The 22,245-nt window shown below is 37.2% G+C and overlaps 1 protein-coding gene across 10 annotated transcripts in view; it reads right to left on the reverse strand.

The window, feature by feature from the left end:
- trol (terribly reduced optic lobes) overlaps positions 1–22,245 on the reverse strand; it is a 918,151-nt gene that overhangs the window by 279,810 nt on the left and 616,096 nt on the right. For all 10 annotated transcript variants that reach the window (XM_067149795.2, XM_067149796.2, XM_067149794.2 and 7 more), the window contains 6 exons: positions 15,238–15,354; positions 11,484–11,890; positions 9,155–9,283; positions 3,386–3,553; positions 2,853–3,067; positions 625–772 (listed from right to left, as the gene is read on the reverse strand). In XM_067149795.2, the coding sequence (XP_067005896.2) occupies positions 625–772; positions 2,853–3,067; positions 3,386–3,553; positions 9,155–9,283; positions 11,484–11,890; positions 15,238–15,354 (1,184 nt within the window). The remainder of the gene's footprint in view (positions 1–624; positions 773–2,852; positions 3,068–3,385; positions 3,554–9,154; positions 9,284–11,483; positions 11,891–15,237; positions 15,355–22,245) is intronic.

Consider the following 22,245-nt stretch of genomic DNA (forward strand, 5'->3'; position numbering starts at 1 on the left):
TGACTAACTGTGACCTCTAAGCAATAGAGAGTCATATCTTAATTTTACTCCTGCAGTAATTCAAACACTTGCAGATCATCTGATAAATGTGTACTGTGAATACATTTTTCTTGAAGATCCTCAATCGAATTTCAAAACAAGTACAAATATATACCAAGGACATGAAGCTAGGAAAAGGACAGAAACACATGGAGGATAAACATAACAGGCTAATGTGGGCAGTGGGAGAAACTTGAAGGGGATCAAAGTACAATACATGAAAACACGAAAAGATAAAGACAAATCTATATCTGTATAGCTCTCATCATTAACCTAAGTTCTTCCATACCTACTACTGTATTCCTTTTTGGCCCCCAACAAATTCACTTCTGCTTTCCAGCTTCATTATGTCTGTATGCTTAATTTTTCCTTCCCTTCTACTCTTGACTCAACATGATTTTCAGCAAAAGTAAACACCTTGCAGTTCTAATATATCAGGCATTCTCTGAGAGAAGAGGGAGAAAAGACAGGAGAAGGAAAGAAAAGAAAAGGAAAGAGAACCACGACTATAATAAAGGTTTCATCATAGGATATAAACTTCATGGTTTAATAATGTAAGGTTTCATCAAGAAAAAGTCTACTTACCTCACAGGAGAGTCCTGCATATCCTGCTGGACAACGACATTCCTCTACAAAGCTTGCCTTTCCTTGTCCTGTATTACGAATACCAGCTGAGTCCATGACAATGTTAGAGAAGGTTGTGTCAATGAATGGTCCATCAAGATACTGTCCCCTATAAGAGAAATTTCATTAAATAACAGCACTGACAAACTATTAACCCTCAATGAGATGAACTAAGCAATGTATAAGCAATTTTGGATTAATTTTGATTCACTACTTATGTTTATTGAAATTTATATTCATATTTATATATTTAGTAGCTGAAGTACCCGTTGTTGATGAACAATCATTTAGCAAGTGCATGATTACAATTTTGTCCACCCTTCATATTGTTTCCCAGATTTCTGAGGCATGTAATTGGTGAATACACCCACGTATCCCCTGCCTGTCATAAGAGCAACTAAAACGGAAACCAGGTCTCTCACCTTGGTAACAGGGGTTGTCAAAAACAGTTCCCTTAACTGAGTCTGGCATTGCTTTCACTTACTTGTATCAGGTACCTCGCTGATTTTCCTTGTCGATATGGGCTATTGATACAATTTACGAACTTCATTGTATAGATCCGTATTGATACAGTTAAAACTAAGAAATAATGTCAGGTTTTGGTCCACCCAATCAATACACATCACTTTACAAGTGAAAAACTACTTAATACTGTATTTAATATGTTACAGCGTTAATGTCTTGACCACCAGATTGTGGGAACAAACTTAGTCTCAGACTTTAGAAAGCAGAAACAAGTCTATTCAGCACTCCTTGTCACACAGTGTCAGCATGTAACCAACATAGTTTACCAAGGTATAATTTCAGATTTAATAAAACAATCAAAGGTGATATTAACAAGTACTAACATGTACCAAAAGGTTACAACACTTTTATTAATTAAAACTAAGGATATATTTTTCAAATTCCAGGCTGAAGAGAAAAATAAGGAGGCGGAACTCATTATATGAAAGGTGCAATAGAACCAGTTCTTAAAATTATTTTTTAATTACAATTTTTCTTCGTCGCATCAACATGAATAGGCCTTTTGACGATGATGGGACAGAAATGAACTATGGGAAGGAAACAATTGTAGCCTTGATTTAAGTACAGTCTCTTTTGGGATTACTGGGATATCTTCCATCCATTTACTGAACTATTTCAATGGTGTAGAACAGGGTACTTGTACATGTACTCCTGCAACTCCTTGTTTTTCACGACTTTCACACTGTGCTTTAGCCGAGTTTCAAATGTTGATTTTCTTACTGTCGTCTTAGTCAAAATAAAAGTGAGATGCATGCTGATGACAAGATTTTTGATGGAACTATATGCAGATGTTAATTCAAACAGCCAGAGTGATGGTGAATTAGTGGAACATGAATAAAGAGTGATATTTGAGATTGTATGTTCCACAGAGAACCAGCTGTGTTAGTTTACTTGAGTAACTCTGATACCAGAGGTAATGAAAGCAATATAAATATTTATTACATACAGTATGTGTGCTTTGAGAAATATCGCACACTTGAGCACATCTAGGAACATCTGTGAGTAGTCATAGTAAATTTCAGTATCACTGTACCTTAGCTGATTCAAAATTTGTGAGTATTCTCATAATCTAGTGAACATTTTCATGTGAAAAATGTCCAGTCAACAGGGGTTGTGACAAGTGAAGGAATCAGCCAATAATGTGTTAATATTATCTGAAACAGTAAATATATTCACAATTTTTGCATTTAAGCCCTCAGCCCAAAGACTGGTTGAATTACCAACACTTCCACTCAGGCACCACTGGGAGGATGTACTAAGGAAATTAGGAATGGGTTAGTTTCTATTTGCCGTCCTCAGTAAGTCAAAAGAAGCCAAACCCACAAAATACACACATCAACTGTCCCTACAATCTATACTTTCATACAATTGCCTACCAACATCAGTGCCAAAAAAAATCCGAAGATATCAAAGATAAGTTAGAGACTTCTATAGCCACTTTGTGTGTTCACACTTACTCCAACACATGGTTTTCATCATCTCAATAATCTTATCTGTCTTCCTCTAGCAATAAAACATTGCTTGATACTGGTATTATTACAATAGATATCTATCAATCTATTGCAATTGTATCAATAGGACCAATATGAAGATAATTGCATATAATACCGATATTGTATTCTGAATTATGCAGACTGATTATTTATATTTCTAAATATTCTTACTTGATGAGGATGTTATCCACGTTGCTGAGAGCCATCATTATCTCTTCTCGAGATGCTTTTTCTTCGTCAATTGAACTGATGGGAATGTCGCCACCAGGTCGATTACTGATAGTGCGCTTATACCAGTCACCATAAAAGAAGTGGACTGACATGTCATTGTTTTGGCCAGGAATAACTTGGGCAGAAGAGTGGTAAACTAGTTTGTAACCATTCCCCTGAAACAAAAAAATAAAAAAATGAAATGACAAATACAATATTTTAAGAGTAGTAAAATGTTAAAACTGCCAGAACAAATCTAAGGCTTGGTACTGAGACCAGTTGTAAAGTCTTTCCCAAAATAATGATTTAAAAAATATATCACTATATATTACACAGTTTTCTTACTTCAAACTTGGCTTTTCCCAACATAATTTGGATTAGAGAGGACAGAAGAAAGAAAAACTTTCTGATTTAAGGTTCATTACTTACTTAAATTATATAGAAAACAAACAAAAATACCTTATAACTCATGAAAATAAAGTTATTAAACTTACAGAGAGGATGACTTCTGGGATTCGCAGAGATTGACCTGTGCCTTCTGGACGTACAGTAAACTTCAAATATCCTCCATAAGATTTCAGCTGGTTACCATGATAGTTCTCTGGGAGTGCAAAATATAGGTAAGAGCTGTCTCCTAGACGTTCCAGACTGGGTGTATATATCTGTTAAGAAAATTAATATTTCTCATTGCTATAACCAGTTACAGTTTACAGAACCATTAAAAACATTTATAGCACCAAAATTACTTTATTTTGCCTGATTGTACATTGAATCATAAAATTCTGAAAAACTAGAAAGCTACCTGTCAAGGCTGACAAAATATATAAGGAGATCAATATTCATGATATCATAATAAAGGCTATTCCAACTCAGTGGAACTGTGATGCAGCCTAAGCCTGCTCAAGGCTGACCTTCACTACTCTGTCTCACTGTGGCTGTGGCAATGTAAAAATGCACATGCTGGGTTGATGACCTTACCTCTTTTAGCCAACATCATAAACCATTTGAGTGATTTAAATGTTTTTTTGCAAGGCAAAAGTATGTTGGTTTATGCTAAGTGGAACAGAATTCATGCTTTTAAGACGGATCTTCTACTAGTCCAAAAAAAAAAAAATCTTATATAAGAAAGATTTTGAAGAATTCCCATCTTTAAAAACCATGTGCTTGATCAATTGTAACACTGATGGTAACTGTAAATGTAACCTGAACAATTCAACAATGGTTTAGAAATATCAAAGAAATGTCATCTGAATTAAACATTTTTATGGCATCCTTTCCTCTAAATTTTGAGGAGGTTCCAGTCAAATTAAAAAAAAAAAAAACTGATAAAACTTCAATGTAGCACAATTTTGAAAGATAAGTATTCCAGGCACTCTCCTTGCAATTTATAAGAACTTGGAACGGAACAATAAGACTTTCCACATATCCGCAGATTAGCATGCAAATTAGTTGTTAATTTTGGCTCAATATAGCCTTGCAAACATGTATTCTCAGTCATGAACCTGAATTATGGTCAAATAGTTTTCCGTGATATCACTAAGTAGGTGAAATCACAGAAATGTCAGGTGTCGTCCTAAATGAAGAAAAGTGGACAGTTTTATTTTGTTGTAGTAATTTTTTAAAAGTGATTTTTTTGTAATTTTTGAATTCTTTTTATGTTTCATAAAATGTGCTGTCCATACATATCACTCTCCTATGTCTCTTTCCCACTCACTTACTATCCCTCTTCTTCAGGGCTCATTTTTGCACCAAGCGGCCAGGGCAGCTCTGGACCACGCAGAAAAAAAATTCCAAAAATCCAAAAGAAAAAAATCCAAAGAAAAGCAGCTCGATTTGTTCTGGGTGATTTCCTACAAACGAGTAGCGTTACAAAAATGTTGCAATGTTTGGGTTGGGAAGAATTGAGAGAATGAAGAAGAGCTGCTCGACTAAGTGGTATGTAATACCAATATAAAGGGTCCATTATTGGACATTATAAATTTTCCAGCTAACTCATTCCTGGTTGCCAGCGTTTCGCCCTCGTGTGCTAGGCTGGGCTCATCAGTTGGTACCTAGCACACCTTATGCACTAGCCAGCGTCTTGGTAGGTGTGCTAGGTACCAACTGATGAGCCCAGCCTAGCACACGACGGCGAAACGCTGGCAACCAGGAATGAGTTAGCTGGAAAATTTATAATGTCCAATAACGGACCATTTATATTGGTATTATAAATTTACTCATTCAGACAAATATTTCACATTCCCTACGGGAATCAACATCTAATCATAAGTGGTATGTTCCGAGCTGTCAGTGGAGAGATGGCGTGGAATGACATTAGTAGACGAATAAGTTTGAGTGGCGTTTATAAAAGTAGGAAAGATCACAATATGAAGATAAAGGTGGAATTCAAGAGGACAAACTGGGGCAAATATTCATTTATAGGAAGGGGAGTTAGGGATTGGAATAACTTACCAAGGGAGATGTTCAATAAATTTCCAATTTCTTTGAAATCATTTAGGAAAAGGCTAGGAAAGCAACAGATAGGGAATCTGCCACCTGGGCGACTGCCCTAAATGCAGATCAGTATTGATTGATTGATTGATTGACTGATGATGATTGAACTAAACATATTCATGAAGAAGGGTTGTCCTCTTGAAATGGCCTCTCTTAATGGACCGATTGCTGTGACAAGTAGATAAGGGCTACCAGTTCATGGGTAAAACTGAGTCTGAACAGCATAAATACAACCGGCTACCTTGCAGTGGGGCACCACAACTGGATGCAGATGAGAATTGACAGAAATGCTGAAGTTATGCAAGCTGTACATTGTACACGTAAGATATATGTGCTGGAAAGAGTAGAATCCAGTACGCTCTAAGGAAGTCTTTCTTCTTCTCTGTGGTGACGTAAATGGAGATACTGAATGCATGTTGGAAGCCTACGAGTGATACAGTAGTAAAGGATTTGATAAGTGTAAAGACAATAGAAGGTGCCTTGGGGAGTGGGGACCCCATTGTAACAATAGCCTAAAAATGAGTGATGGTATACCATCAACACCCCAACCTGGCAGGAACTGGACAAGGGGAAATGAAATTGAATGAAAGAAAATAGAAGGCGGATCCTTGACTTTGCTGAAGCTGTTGAACTCTTCAATAGCGATACATGTTTCAATAAATGAAACAATCTCCTGATTACTTATATCAGTGATCACAGAAGCCAGACAGACTTCATTCTTATCGGGAGATACAACTTCTCTGGCATCATGGATGCCAAAGTCATACCATCTGAATGACTTATCTGGCAACAGAAGATATTTTTGATATGAAAGACAGTAATCATAAAATATAAAGTTTGAGGTATAACAGGTCTAATGAAGATCAAGCTGTCGAGGCTACACGACCCTTCATCATTCTCATTAACTGAATCATATTCTCTCCAATCACTCAGGCTCCAATGATATTTTAATGGACTGCTCTACATAACAAAGATAAAACTGGGTACTAGGAAAGTAGGCTGAAGAAGAACAGATGAACAAGTATCGCCAAAGAGAGAGGGAGTATGTAAGAAGAAGGCCTCCCCACAAGAAGAGGTATGCTAAGGAAACATAGGAGGAACTGAGAAGAATGTGTTACACTAAGACAAATAAATGACCTCTACCAGAATGTGTATTAAGAGTTCGACACTCAGTATGGAAAGAAAAACATTTAAACAGGACATTTATGTATGAAAGACAAGCATGAGTGTTGGGTATATGGCAGAATTTAATTAAGTTTCCTTTTCTTTTTTTGTTTTTCTGTTTGTTTTGCTATTTGTTTAATGTTGCATTGACCCAGAGAGGACTTCCGTAGACAATGGGATAGGACAGGGCTAGGACTGGGAAGGAAGGACCATGGTCTTAAGGTAAAGCCCCAGCATTAGCCTGATGTAGAAATGGGAAACCACGGAAAATCATCTTCAGGGCTGCCAATAGTGGGGTTCAAACCCACTACCTCACAAATGCAAGCGAACAGCTATGGTACATGCCTCGAATTGCACAGCCAACTTATTTGATGGTAAAATTTCTTACAAAAAATTTCAGTAGTTGAAAGTACCACATGACTTATCGTGCTCCAGACCAGGCTTGGTCCTTTTATTATGAATGTTCTCCTGACAATATTTCCATCTTGTACCAGCTATAATTTCTGCTTCTCTCATGTCTGTTACCCTCAGTTTATGCACAAGATATCTCAAATCTACCATGCTTTTACCGCCATGTAGGAAAGTCTGCATAAAAACAGACTGATGAGAGGACAATTTTGTCAGTGGATTCACTTCTTTCACAAAAAAAAAAAAAAAAAAAAAAAAAAAATACTGTTGATTGAGATTGTGACAAAGTGCATAAGACTTATTACAACTCTTACTCACTACACTGGCTACACAACCTTTTTATTATAACCTGGCTGATGTTCTCTTTGCTGATGAGTAGGTTTGTAAGATGGGCATTGATAACAGTTCATTTCCTTTTTCCCCTCCCTTCCTAAGGTTCTTTATTACTGTCCAGAAAGGTTTCCCCTGTTGTTTGACCTAACCTTTCCAGGTTATTACCAAAATCTTCCCATGACTTCTTTTTGAATTCAACAACTATTTGTTTTGCTCTGTTTCTTTCATCTATGTACAAAGCCCTGTCTTCCTCAGCCCTTGTTTGGAGCCATTTCTGATAAGCCTTCTTTTTACGTTTACAAGCTGCTCTCACTTCATCATTCCACCAAGATGTTCACTTTTTCCCATCTTTACACAAAACTGTCCTAGGCATTCCCTTTCTGTTTCTACTACAACATCTCTGTATGCCACCCATTCTTTTTCTTTATCCGGAACCTGCTTAGTGTTCACTGTTTGGAATTTCTCACAAATCATATCCATGTACTTCTGTATAATTTCCTCATCCTGGAAATTTTCTACCCTTATTCATCTGCAGACAGACTTCCCTTTCTCTGTCCTAGGCCTAGAGATACTTAGTTCACTACAGATCAGATAGTGGTCTGTATCATCGAAAAATTCCTGGAAAACCCGCACATTCCTAACAGATTTCCTGAATTCAAAGTCGGTTAAGATATAGTCTATTATGAATCTGCTGCCCCTACCCTTCCATGTGTAGAGATGAATAGCCTTATGCTTGAAGAATATATTCATTACTGCTAAACCCATACTAGCAAACGCTACCCATTCCTATTAGCTTCCATATCTTCCCCACATTTAAAAATCACCCTTTTGTATTGTTCAGTTCTATTTCCAGCTCGCAATGAAATTGCCCATTAACACTATCCTACCCTTGCTGTTGATCCTGACTATGTCATCACTCAGTGCTTCATTAAACTTGTCATACTTCACCCCCATCTGCACTCTCACATGATGAAGACACAAGACAATTCTCATCCTAATTCCTCAACTGCCAAATCTACCCACATCATTCACTCATTTACATGCCTAACAGAAACTATGCTGCACGCAATAGTATTTCTGATGAACAGCACTACCCCACACTCTGCCCTTCCCTTTTTAACACCCGTCAAGTACATTTTATAATCTCCGCTTTCTTCCTTGTTAGCTCCCCTTACCCAAATATCGTTTACTGCTATAACATCAAGATGCAACCTCTTTGCTGACTCAACCATTCTATTTCCTTTCTTCCACAAGCCCCATTAATATTGATAGCTCCCCATCAAATTCCATTTCATTCGTTGCAGTTGTTTCCAAGGAGTCCCAAGCCTGTGAAATGGGAGTGGAACTCTGTTACTCCCATTGGTCCAAGGCTTGCTTAAAACGTATACTGGTAATATGAATGTATAATATTATAATTTCAAATAGACATGGCTTTTATTCATGGTAACCCCTGTGACAAACTGCAAAAGGCAACTAAATGAGACAACGCCCCCAATCCTCATGGGGCCTCAATTCGAGAAGGTAACGTGGCAACCATGGTCCCATGGCTCAGCCTGGCGTTGCTTTAATGTACTTGTTCTGGGTTCCTTTCTGTCGTTCTTCCTAACCAATCACCCTTGGTAAACTCTTGTTCATGTCCAATCCTCATGATATAACTTTTCCCCCTTTAATTCCCAGCTCCTTCCTAATTCCTCAAGAATCAGAACTCTTTCATTTTCTCCTATGATCATTGTTAAGGAGGTCATAATTTCCATTAAAATTATAATTATTGTCAAATTTAGGTGCTAATTCAAATATCATGAATTAAAAATTTAACTCACATTCAAATTATAAGTGTTCATAGCATTGAAAGTCTTAATACTTACCTGGAAACCATTCCTTGTCTGTGAAGTGATGGGAGAGGTTCTAAATGGAGGATCAGGTCGAATATTCACTGAACCATCTGGATCTACTCTAACACCAACAATCTTGAACTCGGTAAGTGGTGGAGGAAGCTGTAAAGAAAAATTCCCTGTCATCATCTCAAATAACACTTATATTGATCATTTAAAATGCATCATCATCATCATAATCATCATGATAACTGCTGAATTTTTCTAATTTTTAAGTGTACACCCTACAGATCGCTCAATAAGAAAGATAACAAGACATTTAATGATTGTATCCCAAGCAAGTACACCACTGCTCCTTTCTTTGGCTATCACACACCTTAGTCATACTGTCTGAACACCAGTTGAAAGGGCTGGTAGAATTATGAATTATGAACAAGATTTATTGTGTGATCTGATTTCTATGTCTTAATGTCATATCTCCAACTGAAAACAGTTCCAAACAACCTGAATAGTTGCAAACAGGCGTAATATAACTACTGTATATGATAATCCAAGGCCATTATCAGCTACCTGTACACATAAGATGTCACAGTATTACAAATGAATTCTTTTAATTTTATACTTTAGGCCCCTTCTGAGCACCTCCAGCTGATGTTTTTTGGAAAACTTATAGCCAAGATACTACTCGACCTTATTCTTAACTGAACTCTCTCTTTCTCGACCTTATTCTTAACTGAACTCTCTCTTTCTATAATTGTTTTGCTCATGACTGAGTATAATGACCTCATACATGTTGGGTCAATTTATTCTGGACCTAACCAGCTGCTTCCATTGTTCTCGATTTTCTGTCTCTTGTATGATCTTCCTAAAAGGGATCTGAGTAACCTCCTTCAAACCATCTGTTTGGTGGAATACTATAATGAACCAGTGTGTTACGTACCAAGAGTTATCAGAACAGATATGAACCAGAGGAATGGCATGTTAAAAAGGAATGTTACCTAACTCCCCAGCTACTTCCTGCCAATATTCAGGCAGGCTTTTCTACTCGGTGCAGAGTAGTAATCCCATCTATCAGAGATGAGTGGCAGCAGAAGAGAAAAAAGCACCTCACAACAAACAACAGTCAATGTAATGTTATTGTTGATTAATTTTATGGGTTTTAGATATTGTAAGTCTTCATTTAGTTTTCTTTTGCCTCTCTGATATTATAGTATCTAATGTAAACTGAATCCTAACTTCCTCCTTTTATGACTCCCTCTCGCCTTATTCTCCAAGCGATCATTCCTTTATGATTTTTTTCCTCATTTTGATAATCATCTTCACAATCTTCCTTGTTGTTATGGTCACTCCATGTGAGATTTGTGCTGGACGAAGCAGAGGTGGGACAGGTTTCTCTCCGGGTACTCTGGTTTTCTCTGTCATAATTCATTCCAGCAACACTGTCCAATATCATTTCATTTCATCTGTCATTCATTAATCATTGCCCCAGAGAAGTGCGACAGGTTTCGGCAGCTGGCACAATTCCAATCCTCGCCGCTAGACGGGGCTTCATTCATTCCATTCCTGACCCGGTTGAATGACTGGAAACAGGTTGTGGATTTTAATTTTCATCATAGCCGGCATGGTAAAACTGTATAAGATACAAGTGATCGGCAGTTGTATTCTACGTAACTTTTGTTATGCACTATTTATCGAGAGGATGACTAATAACACAGATTTTTGAGAATTAAATTTTAGGTCGTCCCCTAAGCTACCATTTTGCTTAACGTAAATATTTACAGCCGAAAGTGTAGTGCCTTCTTGTCCAACTTACCACATCGATTTTCATTAAATTCTGTTCAGCTATCATCATTAACAGTTAATGGATGTAACAGCACTACTAGGTGGGCGTTTGATGGAGACCACAGAGTAGTGGTAGCAAAATTGAAAATAGGTAAAATTGTGAGAGTAAAAGAAATAATACAGAAGAAAATAAAAGTATGAGAATTAAAGGATACACACATACATACATACATACACAAATACAGACGTGAGGGAAAACTAAAACTTACATATCTGATACAGAAATACCATTCTTTTTTAATTATGTGCAATGCACAGAAAAACAATTATATATATGTATAGATTTACACATATATGTAAACTTCAAATTTCTTGGTGAAGTGAATTTTGGATTTGGCACATTTTACAGCTGGATGCCCTTCCTGCTGCTAACCTCCATACAGAGAAGAGAAGGCTGAAATAAACAATGAGACACAAACATCCACTCCCTGAGCAAAGGGGAACTATCATTTGAATATTCTCATTTATTTACACTAATAGAATAAAAGAAAACTGAGAATCATTTTAATAACATTCTTACCTGATAAGTGAATAAATTTGCACTTTGGCACTCTGTAGTAATACCAAAGCAGAAGCAAGAAATACATTCACTGGGACTTGAAGCCTCATCATTGAAATATCCTCGAGGGCATATGGAAGCTGGCTTCTTGACAACCAATATAGAGTCTGGCACAGCAAATGTAGAACCACGATTGTTAATAGCCTCACAGCTGTATGCTCCCTGGTCAGATTCTTGAATGTTAGGACAAGTTAAAGTGCCAACACCATTTTTGCTATCCGTGGTGCACTTAGGTGGAATGTGACCCCAGTTGAGACGCCATATCACCTCAGGTGTTGGAACACCTATTGCTGTACATGATATAGTGAATACTGAGCCCTGATCCAGAATAACCATTGGTGGAGGTGGAACCACAATAACAACAGGAGCTGAAATGGAAAATGAACATACTTATTATAATTTCCCTTCATACAGCACAAAGAAAAAAATTCTGAATGAAAATGTCGATAGGGTAGACAACGTTAGTGATAGAATAATCAGAGTATGACTGAAGATAGAAGAAGGAGTGCTTCATCCAAGTTTAAGCATCCCAAACTGGAAACAGTGAGGAAAATATAGAGGAATTCTTGGAGATACTTGAGGAAGTAATTACTGATGGGAAGTGATCGTTATGGGAGATCTCAATGTGCAGGTTGGAAATGACAAAATTGGTAAAGAAGAAGTGATTGTTCCATTTGGATATGGAGAAAGAAACAGTGAGGGAGATAAGTTGATTGATTTTTGTGAGAGAAATGGAATGATTATGGGTAACACTTTGTTTAGAAAGAAGAATAGTAGAAAGATCACTAGGTATGGCTGGGGTGAAAGAAGGATAAAAACAGTTATTGATTATTTTTTGGTTGAAAAAATAAATCATAAACAGTTAATAGATGAATAGCACTACCAGGTGAGGCATTTGATGGAGACCACAGAGTAGTGGTAGCAAAATTGAAAATAGGTAAAATTGTGAGAGTAGAAGAAATAAGACAGAAGAAAATAAAAGTACGGAAATTCAAAGATAAAAGAACTCGGGAGAAATTATTATTATATTGCTATTTGCTTTAAGTCGCACTGACGCAGATTGGTCTTATGGCGACGATGGGTCAGGAAAGGCCTAGGAATGGGAAGGAAGCGGCCGTGGCATTAATTAAGGTACAGTCCCAGCATTTGCTTGGTATGAATGTGAGCTCAGGAGAAATTTCAGGAGGAATTAAAACAGCACATCCCTATATCAGAAAAAGAAAGTGTAGAAGAAGATGGACAAACTTTAAAAACACATTTGTAAACTGTGCTGAGATGATTTGTGCCAGAACTTTGGTGGAACGAAAAGATGAAGGGGGGTTGTCAAACAAAAGAAGAAAGCATGACAAGAATGGAACAGAGATAGCAAAGAAGGAAGGAGGATTAAGTATCAGGAAATTAAAAGTGTAAAAAAAAAGTGGTAAATGAGGAAAAGAAAATTTTTTGGGAGAGATTCACACAAGAATTGGAAAAGGATGTAAATGGTGGTAAAAGGATGTTGTATGGATTAATAAAAAATAAGAGAAAATAAAATATCTACACAAAACAAGTGAAGGAAGAGAGTGGAAATATAATCATATTCAGAGGAGATAAAGAATAAGAGGAAAGACTATTTTGATAAACTCCTGAATGTGAGAAATGATGCAGAAGAGAGTGTAGTTGTAAATGAGGATGATCCAGAAATGGAGAGTGATATTGCAATGGCAGAGGAGGAAATGGCTGTTAAACAAATGAAAACAGGAAAAGCAGCAGGGATGGATGAAATATGTGTGGAAATGATAAAGGCAGCAGGATCTAATGGTCTACATTACATGCTGCTAAGGTGCATATGGAGGAAAAAGCAGATGATTGATGTAAAGGTGTAATAATACCCGTATTTAAGAAAGGTGACAGGAAGGGATGTGACATTTATTGAGGAATTACACTGTTGTCACGAGTAGCCAAAATATTGGAGAGAATAATAGAAAGGAAGATGAGAGGAAGGGTGGAAAGACTTTTAGAAAAAGAGCATATGGATTTCGACAGGGCAGGTCAGCGATAGACCCTGTATTTCAGATTACTGAGGGAAAAATAGTGGGAATATGGAAAAGATCTGGTGATTATATTCCTTGATCTAGAGAAGGCATACAATAGCGTTAATAGAGAAAAGGTGTGGGGAAAACCCTGGAAAGAAAAGGATGTGGAAGGCAATCAAGGGAACTAGTGAGAGCAATGTATAATAATTGTTTCAGCTGTGTCCAGACTCCAGCAGGGAGAACAGATTGGTTTAGAAACCAAACTGGACTAAGACAGGGAAGTGTACTGTCTCCACTCATGTTTATAATGGTTAAGGATGAACTACTAAAGGAAACAAAGGCAAGATATGGAGGGGATATGAAAATATTGTAGTTTGGAGATTACATAGTGATCTGGGGGGTCAACAATACAGAAGTGGAAATCCAACTAGAGGCTTTAAATAACAGTATTGAGAAACATGGTTTGAAAATAAGTGTGGAGAAGAGCAAAACAGTGGTGATGACAAAAGGAGAAAGAGAAGGAAAATGAATCATTAGTATCATGGGACAAAACCTTGAGGTTTTTGAATACTTCAAATATTTGGGAAGTGAAATAATGCAAGATGCAAGGTTAGATAAGGAGATCAGCAGAAGGGTACAAGCTGGAAATATGTTCTACTAAAATGTAAGAAACCTAGTGTGTAACAGAGAAGTTCCTATGAAATGTAAAGAGATAATGTACTTCTTCTGAATTTTACAGTGCCTATCCCCGTTATTGTATATTGCCTATTCAACTGTTTTTATGTGGATTTGGTCTTTAATTTCTTTCTTACCTATGCATTGCTTTTTGCATTTTATTCGGCTGATGATGACCCGTATTAGGGTCGAAACCGGTACCGCTTCTGCTTTTAATTAAATAGGAATGCAACTCTACATTTTGTATTTATTTGTATTGAATAGGTTGAACTACCTTATTTATTATATTTATTATTATTATTTATTATTACGTATACATCAGAGGCTTGGACTTTGACAGCAAGGAATGAGAGTAAAATTCAGGTCAGTGAGATGAAGTTCCTAAGGAATAAGGTAGGGAATACGAGGAAAGGCAGAGTAAGAAATACTGAGGTCAGAAAAGAGATAGGGATAGAAAAACTGAGTGATAGGATGGAGAAGAATAAATTGAGATGATTTGGACATGTTATGAGGAGGGAAGGATACAAAAACAAGTGCTGTAGGCTAAGATAGAAGGAAAGAGGGCAAGAGGGAAGCCCAGAGCAAGATGGATGGACTCTGTCAAGAGCAGTATGAAACTAAGAAGCCTGAATTGGAATGCAATTACAGAAGAGGGGTGGTGGAAGGAGAGATAATGGTGGAGAATTGCCATTAACATCCCGACCTGGCAGGAGCTGGACAAGGGGAAATCAACATGATGATGATGATTTCAGCACAAATAAAACACACTGTGGTGTGAGATTTAAAACTGCATTAATTATCACTCACGATAATGTGGTTATTCAGGTTTTTGAACAAAATATTGGTTTCTTTCATTTTTATAAAACCTGGAATAAAAGGAATTAAAAAACGTATCCCACAGTAATTAAATTTCACTGATAGTTTCTTTCATGTTTTATTACTGGGTAATGCAAATTATGAATGATTCAAGACTTAACTTCCAAAAAGTTTCAGTGTGATGAAGTGAAAATTTCGTAAGTACTTACAGCATCCAATCTCATCACTGCTGTCCAGGCAATCATTCTGCAGATCACAATGGAAAGATTTGGGAATGCACTGTCCTCGTGTACGACACTGGAACTCACTGTATCGGCATGGAGAATCTGTAAAAAAAAAAAAAAAAAAAAAAACAGAATGTAACAATCATGCATAATTACTTGACAGAATTGATGAAATAAATAACTGGTAGAAATGGTTGAAAGAAGTTAATTATCCATATTTCAGAGTTAAAATGTAGGGGAAATAAAGGGGACCTGGGAACTTTTTATTATAATTTGCTGGGTTGTTTCTGGCGAATCTACAGTAACCTTCTGGAGTATTTACTAATAGAACTTTGGTACAGAAAGTGGGTCACAAAGCAACTAACTGTCGACTGAGAGTGAAAAGTGATCAAAACAAAAGCACGACAGAAAACACATTGTACGCTGAACCAGTTTTGAGAGTGTGTCATGATTAAATTGATATAATAAATAAGGTAGTTCAACCTATTCAATACAAAAAAATACGAAATGTAGAGTTACATTCCTATTTAATTAAAAGCGGAAGCGGTACCGGTTTCGACCCCAATCCGGGTCATCATCAGCCAAATAAAACACAAATAACAATGTATAGGTAAGAAAGAAATTAAAGATCAAGTCCACATAAAAATAGTTGAATAGGCAATATAAAATAACAGGGATGGGCACTGTAAAATTCAGAAGAAGTAGAAGGTAAGTCACTTAAAAGAAGCAAGGTGCAATGTTCTACTTCTTCTGAATTTTACAGTGCCTATCCCTGTTATTGTATATTGCCTATTCAACTATTTTTATGTGGACTTGATCTTTAATTTCTTTCTTACCTATGCATTGTTTTTTGCATTTTATTCGGCTGATGATGACCCGGATTGGGGTCGAAACCGGTACTGCTTCCGCTTTTAATTAAATAGGAATGTAACTCTACATTTCGTATTTATTTGTATTGAATAGGTTGAACTACCTTATTTATTATATCAATTTAATTGTGATACATTGCAATACGGAACATTATGAAAATTTTATCTTTAAGTGTGTCATGAAGCAAACGTCTTGTTGGTCCATTCGACAGACAAGAAACTGTGGTGTTTGGCCAAGGAGATTGACAGTTTAAAGCACATTGAATTGAACATTAGTGAAATGTTGAACTTTGCGAACTCCAGTTCCACAAAAATCAGTGCCAAAGGCATTATGGTGATGACATGATGAACGAACGTGATAAGACAGCTGACTTGAGTGAAGTTTTGCACGTGCCAGATTTATGAACCAATCTTCTGTCAGATGGGAGGATTGTTGACAAGGGTTATTGTATGACATTCGATGAACACAAGGCTAAAGTTATCAACAAAAAGGACAACAGTCTAGTTTTGCATGCAGATCAGGTTGGCGGACTATACTTTGTGAGGGAAGCTCTGTCTGCGGGGGAAATCAACTTGAAGGACCTCGCGACAGAAGAGATGCCAGCAGATGTGCTCACAAAAGGCCTACCCAGTGTCAAGCATTGGAAGTGTTTGAACAATCTCGGTCTCAAGAAGTGAACTATTCGGGCAATCATCACTTTGAGAGGGGGTGTTATGTATGATTCAAATTGAGCCAGCCTTTAGTGCCGCCATCTGGTGTTATTTGCTGTTTTGTCCTTGACTATGTGCAGCCATATTTGTTCAGTTCAGTTCGCGCCATTCACTTGACCTGTTGAGAAGTATTCCTTGTGTTAACCTTGTTCTTCTTGTGTGCTCAGTAAACCTGCACTTTAGATTAATGTGCATTGTGTTTCACTTCTCGTTCGACGAACTTATTGTATGTCCAACCTTGTCCTGTTCCTCTACAGGGTTGGGTATGAAGTTAGATGAGTCTTCGTAGCAAGCTTTTATGACTGGATTCCCCTCCTGACGTCAACCTCATCAGAGGAGTTAATGAGACAAAATGAATGACGTGATATATGATAGTAGGAAGGGAGAGGGTGAAATCCAGTGCCGGCATATAGCCTACTACTGTCAAACAGCACCAAAGGGTCTGCTCAAGGCTTAACGCCCCCATTTGACGGAGGACCATCAACAGCGTTATATGCCCTCACTCCATATGAGCACTGCGGAGAGGTTTGGAATTTAATCCAGGCTTTTGGCACGCAATCTAGTGATTAGAAATTGTATACCACCACTTCCCCTATCCTGCCGGCCAACATTCTGAAGGTGAAATTTTTTCGACCAATGGGATTTGAAGATAAAAATTTCATAATGTTCCGTATTAAAATGTATCACAATGAAATTGAAATAATAAATCAGGCAGTTCAACCTATTCAATACAAATAAATATGAAATGTAGTGTTACATTCCTATTTAATTATAAGTGGAAGCGGTACCAGTTTTGCCTCTTCAACTGTTTTTGTGGGGACTTGATCTTTAATTTCTTTCTTACCTATGCATTGTTTTTAGCATTTTATTCGACTGATGATGACCCGGATTGGGGTCGAAACCGGTACCGCTTTCACTTATAATTAAATAGGAATGTAACACTACATTTCATATTTATTTGTATTGAATAGGTTGAACTACCTTATTTATTATTTCAATTTCATTGTAATGGGATTTGAACCAACTAACCATAGTGTCAGGTCATACAGACTTAAAAGCCTTAACAATCAAGGCCACCAGGCGGGCAATCCATGCCTTATTAATAGTAAGAAATGGAAAGGAACACACAAATGTTGAAAGATACGAACTTGAATTGGAACATGGGTTCCTAGCGACAAGTTGTCTCTAGAATATTTGTTTTCCTAATGTATTTTTATTGTATATTAGAGGTCTGGGATCTGAACCCCTACATGGCTGGGCACTTTTGTCTAGAATTATATAATATAGAACATGTTTTAAACAAAATTATTTAGCAATTAGAAGTGCAGATATTATTATTTTCACCATTAAATTATAATGATTAATATATACGTAAGTTTTAAAATTAAGGCAGATGAATATCAGGGGAAGTGTACTGGCATGGTTGCGGTCATTTGTCAAGGTTCGAACTCGGCATGTTGTGTTTGATGCAGTTTGCTCTTTGACCATTAAAGTAACTTCAGGAGTATGTCATGGCACTGTCTTGGGACCTTTATTATTTAATGCATTTGTTTCCGATTTACCTAAATGTGACCTCAACCATGGTCCAGTATGCCGATGACACAGTAATGAACAGGGATATGCAATGTGCAGATGATTGAAGTTACAGTTTGACTTGGACACTATAGCTGTGTGGTGTTACCTCAACATAAATGCTGGCGAATGTAAATACATTACGTTAAATAGGTCTCGAAACCGAGTATAATGTACATATTGAGCAAGTTAAAACCATACATTTGCTAGGAATAACCATTTCTGTCCAACTAAAATGGAGCACACAAACAGAGGAAGTGAGATGCAAAGCTGCTAGGGTGCTCGGTTTTATACATAGAACCTTCGTGGGTGCAAGTCGAATGCCATACGGACTGCTTATCTGACACTAGTGAGACCTATACTAACCTATGATCTACCAGCCTGGCACCCTACTACTGCTGCTAACCTTGACAAATTAGAAGGAATTAAATGTCGTGCTAAATGACCATTTACAGTAACAAGAACAGCTGCCTGCCTTCCCTCCCATCGATCGTTTCCTTGTGTAAACAAAGAGATGTCACCTTCTTACACAAGTACCTCATGGGGGCCATTCACCTTTCACCATTCTCTCAACTCTCCGTATCTTACAGATCGGTCCGCAGGGGCAAAGGGGTGTGTTATACACCCACTTTGTGCGAACTGAGTCCTACAAACTAGGTTTCTTTGCTCGTCCAGTGCACCTTTGGACCAATCTCCCTGCCAACATTAAATGGAAAAATGTAAATACTGTATAGTTAAATGTTATGTTAAGAAGCACATGCGATGAGAAAATGTATGCAAATATGTGGAAGAATGAACTAAGGAGTTTTTTTTTTTTTTTTGCTAGTGCTTTTACGTCGCGCCGACACAGATAGGTCTTACGGCGACGATGGGACAGGGAAGGGCTAGGAGTGGGAAGGAAGCGGCTGTGGCCTTAATTAAGGTACAGCCCCAGCATTTGCCTGGTGTGAAAATGGGAAACCACAGAAAACCATTTTCAGGGCTGCCGACAGTGGGGTTCGAACCTACTATCTCCCGAATACTGGATACTGGCCGCACTTAAGCGACTGCAGCTATCGAGCTCGGTGAACTAGGGAGTGACAGGATGTGTAAATGAGAAATATGTATGCATTATACATTGTTACTTTACCTGCAAATAGTGTACATGATTGATTTATCTACAATATATACTTGTAATGTGCTTTTAAAATTAATTATAATTCATGTACTGTATTGAAAAAATGAGCGAGAGAGAGAGAGAGAGTGTGTGTGTGTGTGTGTGTGTGTGCAACAATATTATTCTCAATACATACAATGGCTGATTTTGAGCTGGATAAATCAGAGATGGAATGGATTTCCTCCAAGACTGATGTATAACTTAAACAGTCGGATGATTATTCAACTTTAAAAAAAAGGACAAGTTCTAACATTTTGGAGAAAGAGGGAATATACAATATACATGATCACAAAGAAAGAAGGAGAAAATGAGATACACCATATGCTTCAGATTTTCATGATTCTCGAGATGCTGAAAAGAACAAGAGAGATCAACAAGAAAGAATGAATGTAAAAGCATTACCAGACTGAAGTGTAATCCTTCAGTCACCTCATATTTTACAGTTACAAGCCACTAGGTAATGTTTATTGCAGGATCTCTTTCACTTCTTTGGTCTCTTTCACTGCAAGTTATCTCTATCACCAGTTACAAAATTGGCAATTTAATGTCACAGAAAGAAATCCTTGTGCTGGACACAGTGAGGGTAGGATAAATTTTCTCAGTAATATCTTGTTTCTTCTGTGTCTTTCATTTCTAAACAGCTTCATAAACAATCACATTACAAATTCTATTAACTACATGCCCAATGCTTGAAATAAACAATCTAAGAGACGGGAAAGATACTGAGTGAGTTGGCTGTGTGGTATGAACCATGTATGGACTTGCGTAAAGGATATAATGGGCAGCACTAAAGATAGTTTTCCATGGTTTCCCATTTACACACTAGGTAAATGCTGGGGCTGTACCTTAACAAAAGCTATAGCTTCCTCCCCAGTCCTAGCTCTTCCTTATTCCACTGTTGCCGAAATATATCCGAGTTAAACTGACGTCAAACTGCTAGCAAAATGGAAAAGACCGGGAAGATACCATCAAACATTTTCCAATATGAAATAACAATGGAGGATGGAGCCGACCTATAAGTATCAGAAATTCTGAGTCACAAAACACAGTTTTTGGAAATTTTTGAACCATAAAGATGCATTTTTCCTTTAGATAATCTCACATGCATTGACTAAGACTTAAAAAACGGCAGCCTAAATGCAAGGTTTATGCAATGTTGCCGAGTTATATCATGCATAATTAGTGCATCTGAGTGTTATGAAAGGTGCTACTCGTAGAGCTGGTCTTGCTGCAACAGTTTTTTCTGGTCCAGGGAGGAAAACAATGGCAAACTACCTCACTCCTCACCTTGCCTAGTGCACCTTGTTCCCTACAACTGCAAAACCTTTGGTGGTGATTTCTGGGGATCCAACCAGCCCCTGGGCTGATGACCAAACAGACAGACAATCAGAGCGTGTAAATTCCCCAGACACTACAGGCCTAGTGGATTCTTGAACTATTGACTAAAGGTTGCCTTAGAAAAAGCAGAATAAGTGAGCTCCATAACACAGTACCGGTACTAGTTGTGGTAGCTGTAAGCCTACAGTGGTGTATTCAGACTTCATTGTCACCAATCCTGAGGATAATATTTTGTGGTTTTCTCATTTCCACATCAGGCAACTTCTGGATCCATACCTTTACAAAGGTTACTTATACAGATGATAAAATTGCAACAACAACAAAAAAGTTCTCCATATGTATTCTGGTAGATTAATTGTCATTTCAAGACATAAAACTGAGAATATCTTCCCCTGCAATAATTAAAGGTAAAAATGAAGGATAATTACAAATTCAGGTACAGAAACAAACAGGTATGGAAAATAGGAAAACATGTCCCTCTTGTTTTCACAAATATAATACCATAAGGGTCAGGAAAGAATAAGTATTGATCACGGAAGTTGAGAGAGAAATGATAACAGGAGTCCAGCACAATTAAGTGAAGGTAATGACAGACACTGCTATAGGTCCAGGGTTGCCCCTAATGTTTTACTAGGTGAGGTGTATATTTAACTCCTCTACTAAAACTTTATAATTTATGTTATACTGTATCATTCAATTTAGCAGTCGATCATGTTCTGAGAGAAATAAATGAAAGAGAAATAGCCAAGGAGTTTGGGTATAAACAAATTTTGGTTATGAAAAATCTTACAGCGCTTTTTGTCAATGATTTGACACTTCTGAGTAAGAACAAAGCAGCAGAAGAAGCACTATGTTACCTTCATGACAAAATTTAATTTAATCCTTCTGCAGTAATCCATCAGCTCACACAGATATTCAACAAGCTGGTTAGTTTGCTCCTTCTCATTTCAGATCAGAAGCTATATATATTCAACCAATATATTTGGCTACAACTAGTCTACCCATTCCAGTGTACACCTCATAAAAACTTGACAATTAAAATTCTTAGCAATAATGGCAGAATAATAGTGTGTTCCATTAACTCTTTCACTGCACTATTTTTGAACAGAACACTTACAGAAAAATCTATTTTTTTTCGTATTTTCCAAATGAACTGAAACTTTACTTTTTTAAAGGTTAGTAACATTCAACACAATTGCACCATTTTTAGCTCATCTTTGGTAAACTAGCAGTGACATTTCACCTTGAAACACACATTACTGTGATACATTTCTGAACATGGAACTGGACACATTGCAGGCTCTCCTGGGCAATTCTTACAAAAAATACTGTCGGTTTTCTCTTGCA

This window comes from Anabrus simplex, chromosome 6 (genome assembly GCF_040414725.1).
Source record: "Anabrus simplex isolate iqAnaSimp1 chromosome 6, ASM4041472v1, whole genome shotgun sequence".
Lineage (NCBI taxonomy): Eukaryota > Metazoa > Arthropoda > Insecta > Orthoptera > Tettigoniidae > Anabrus > Anabrus simplex.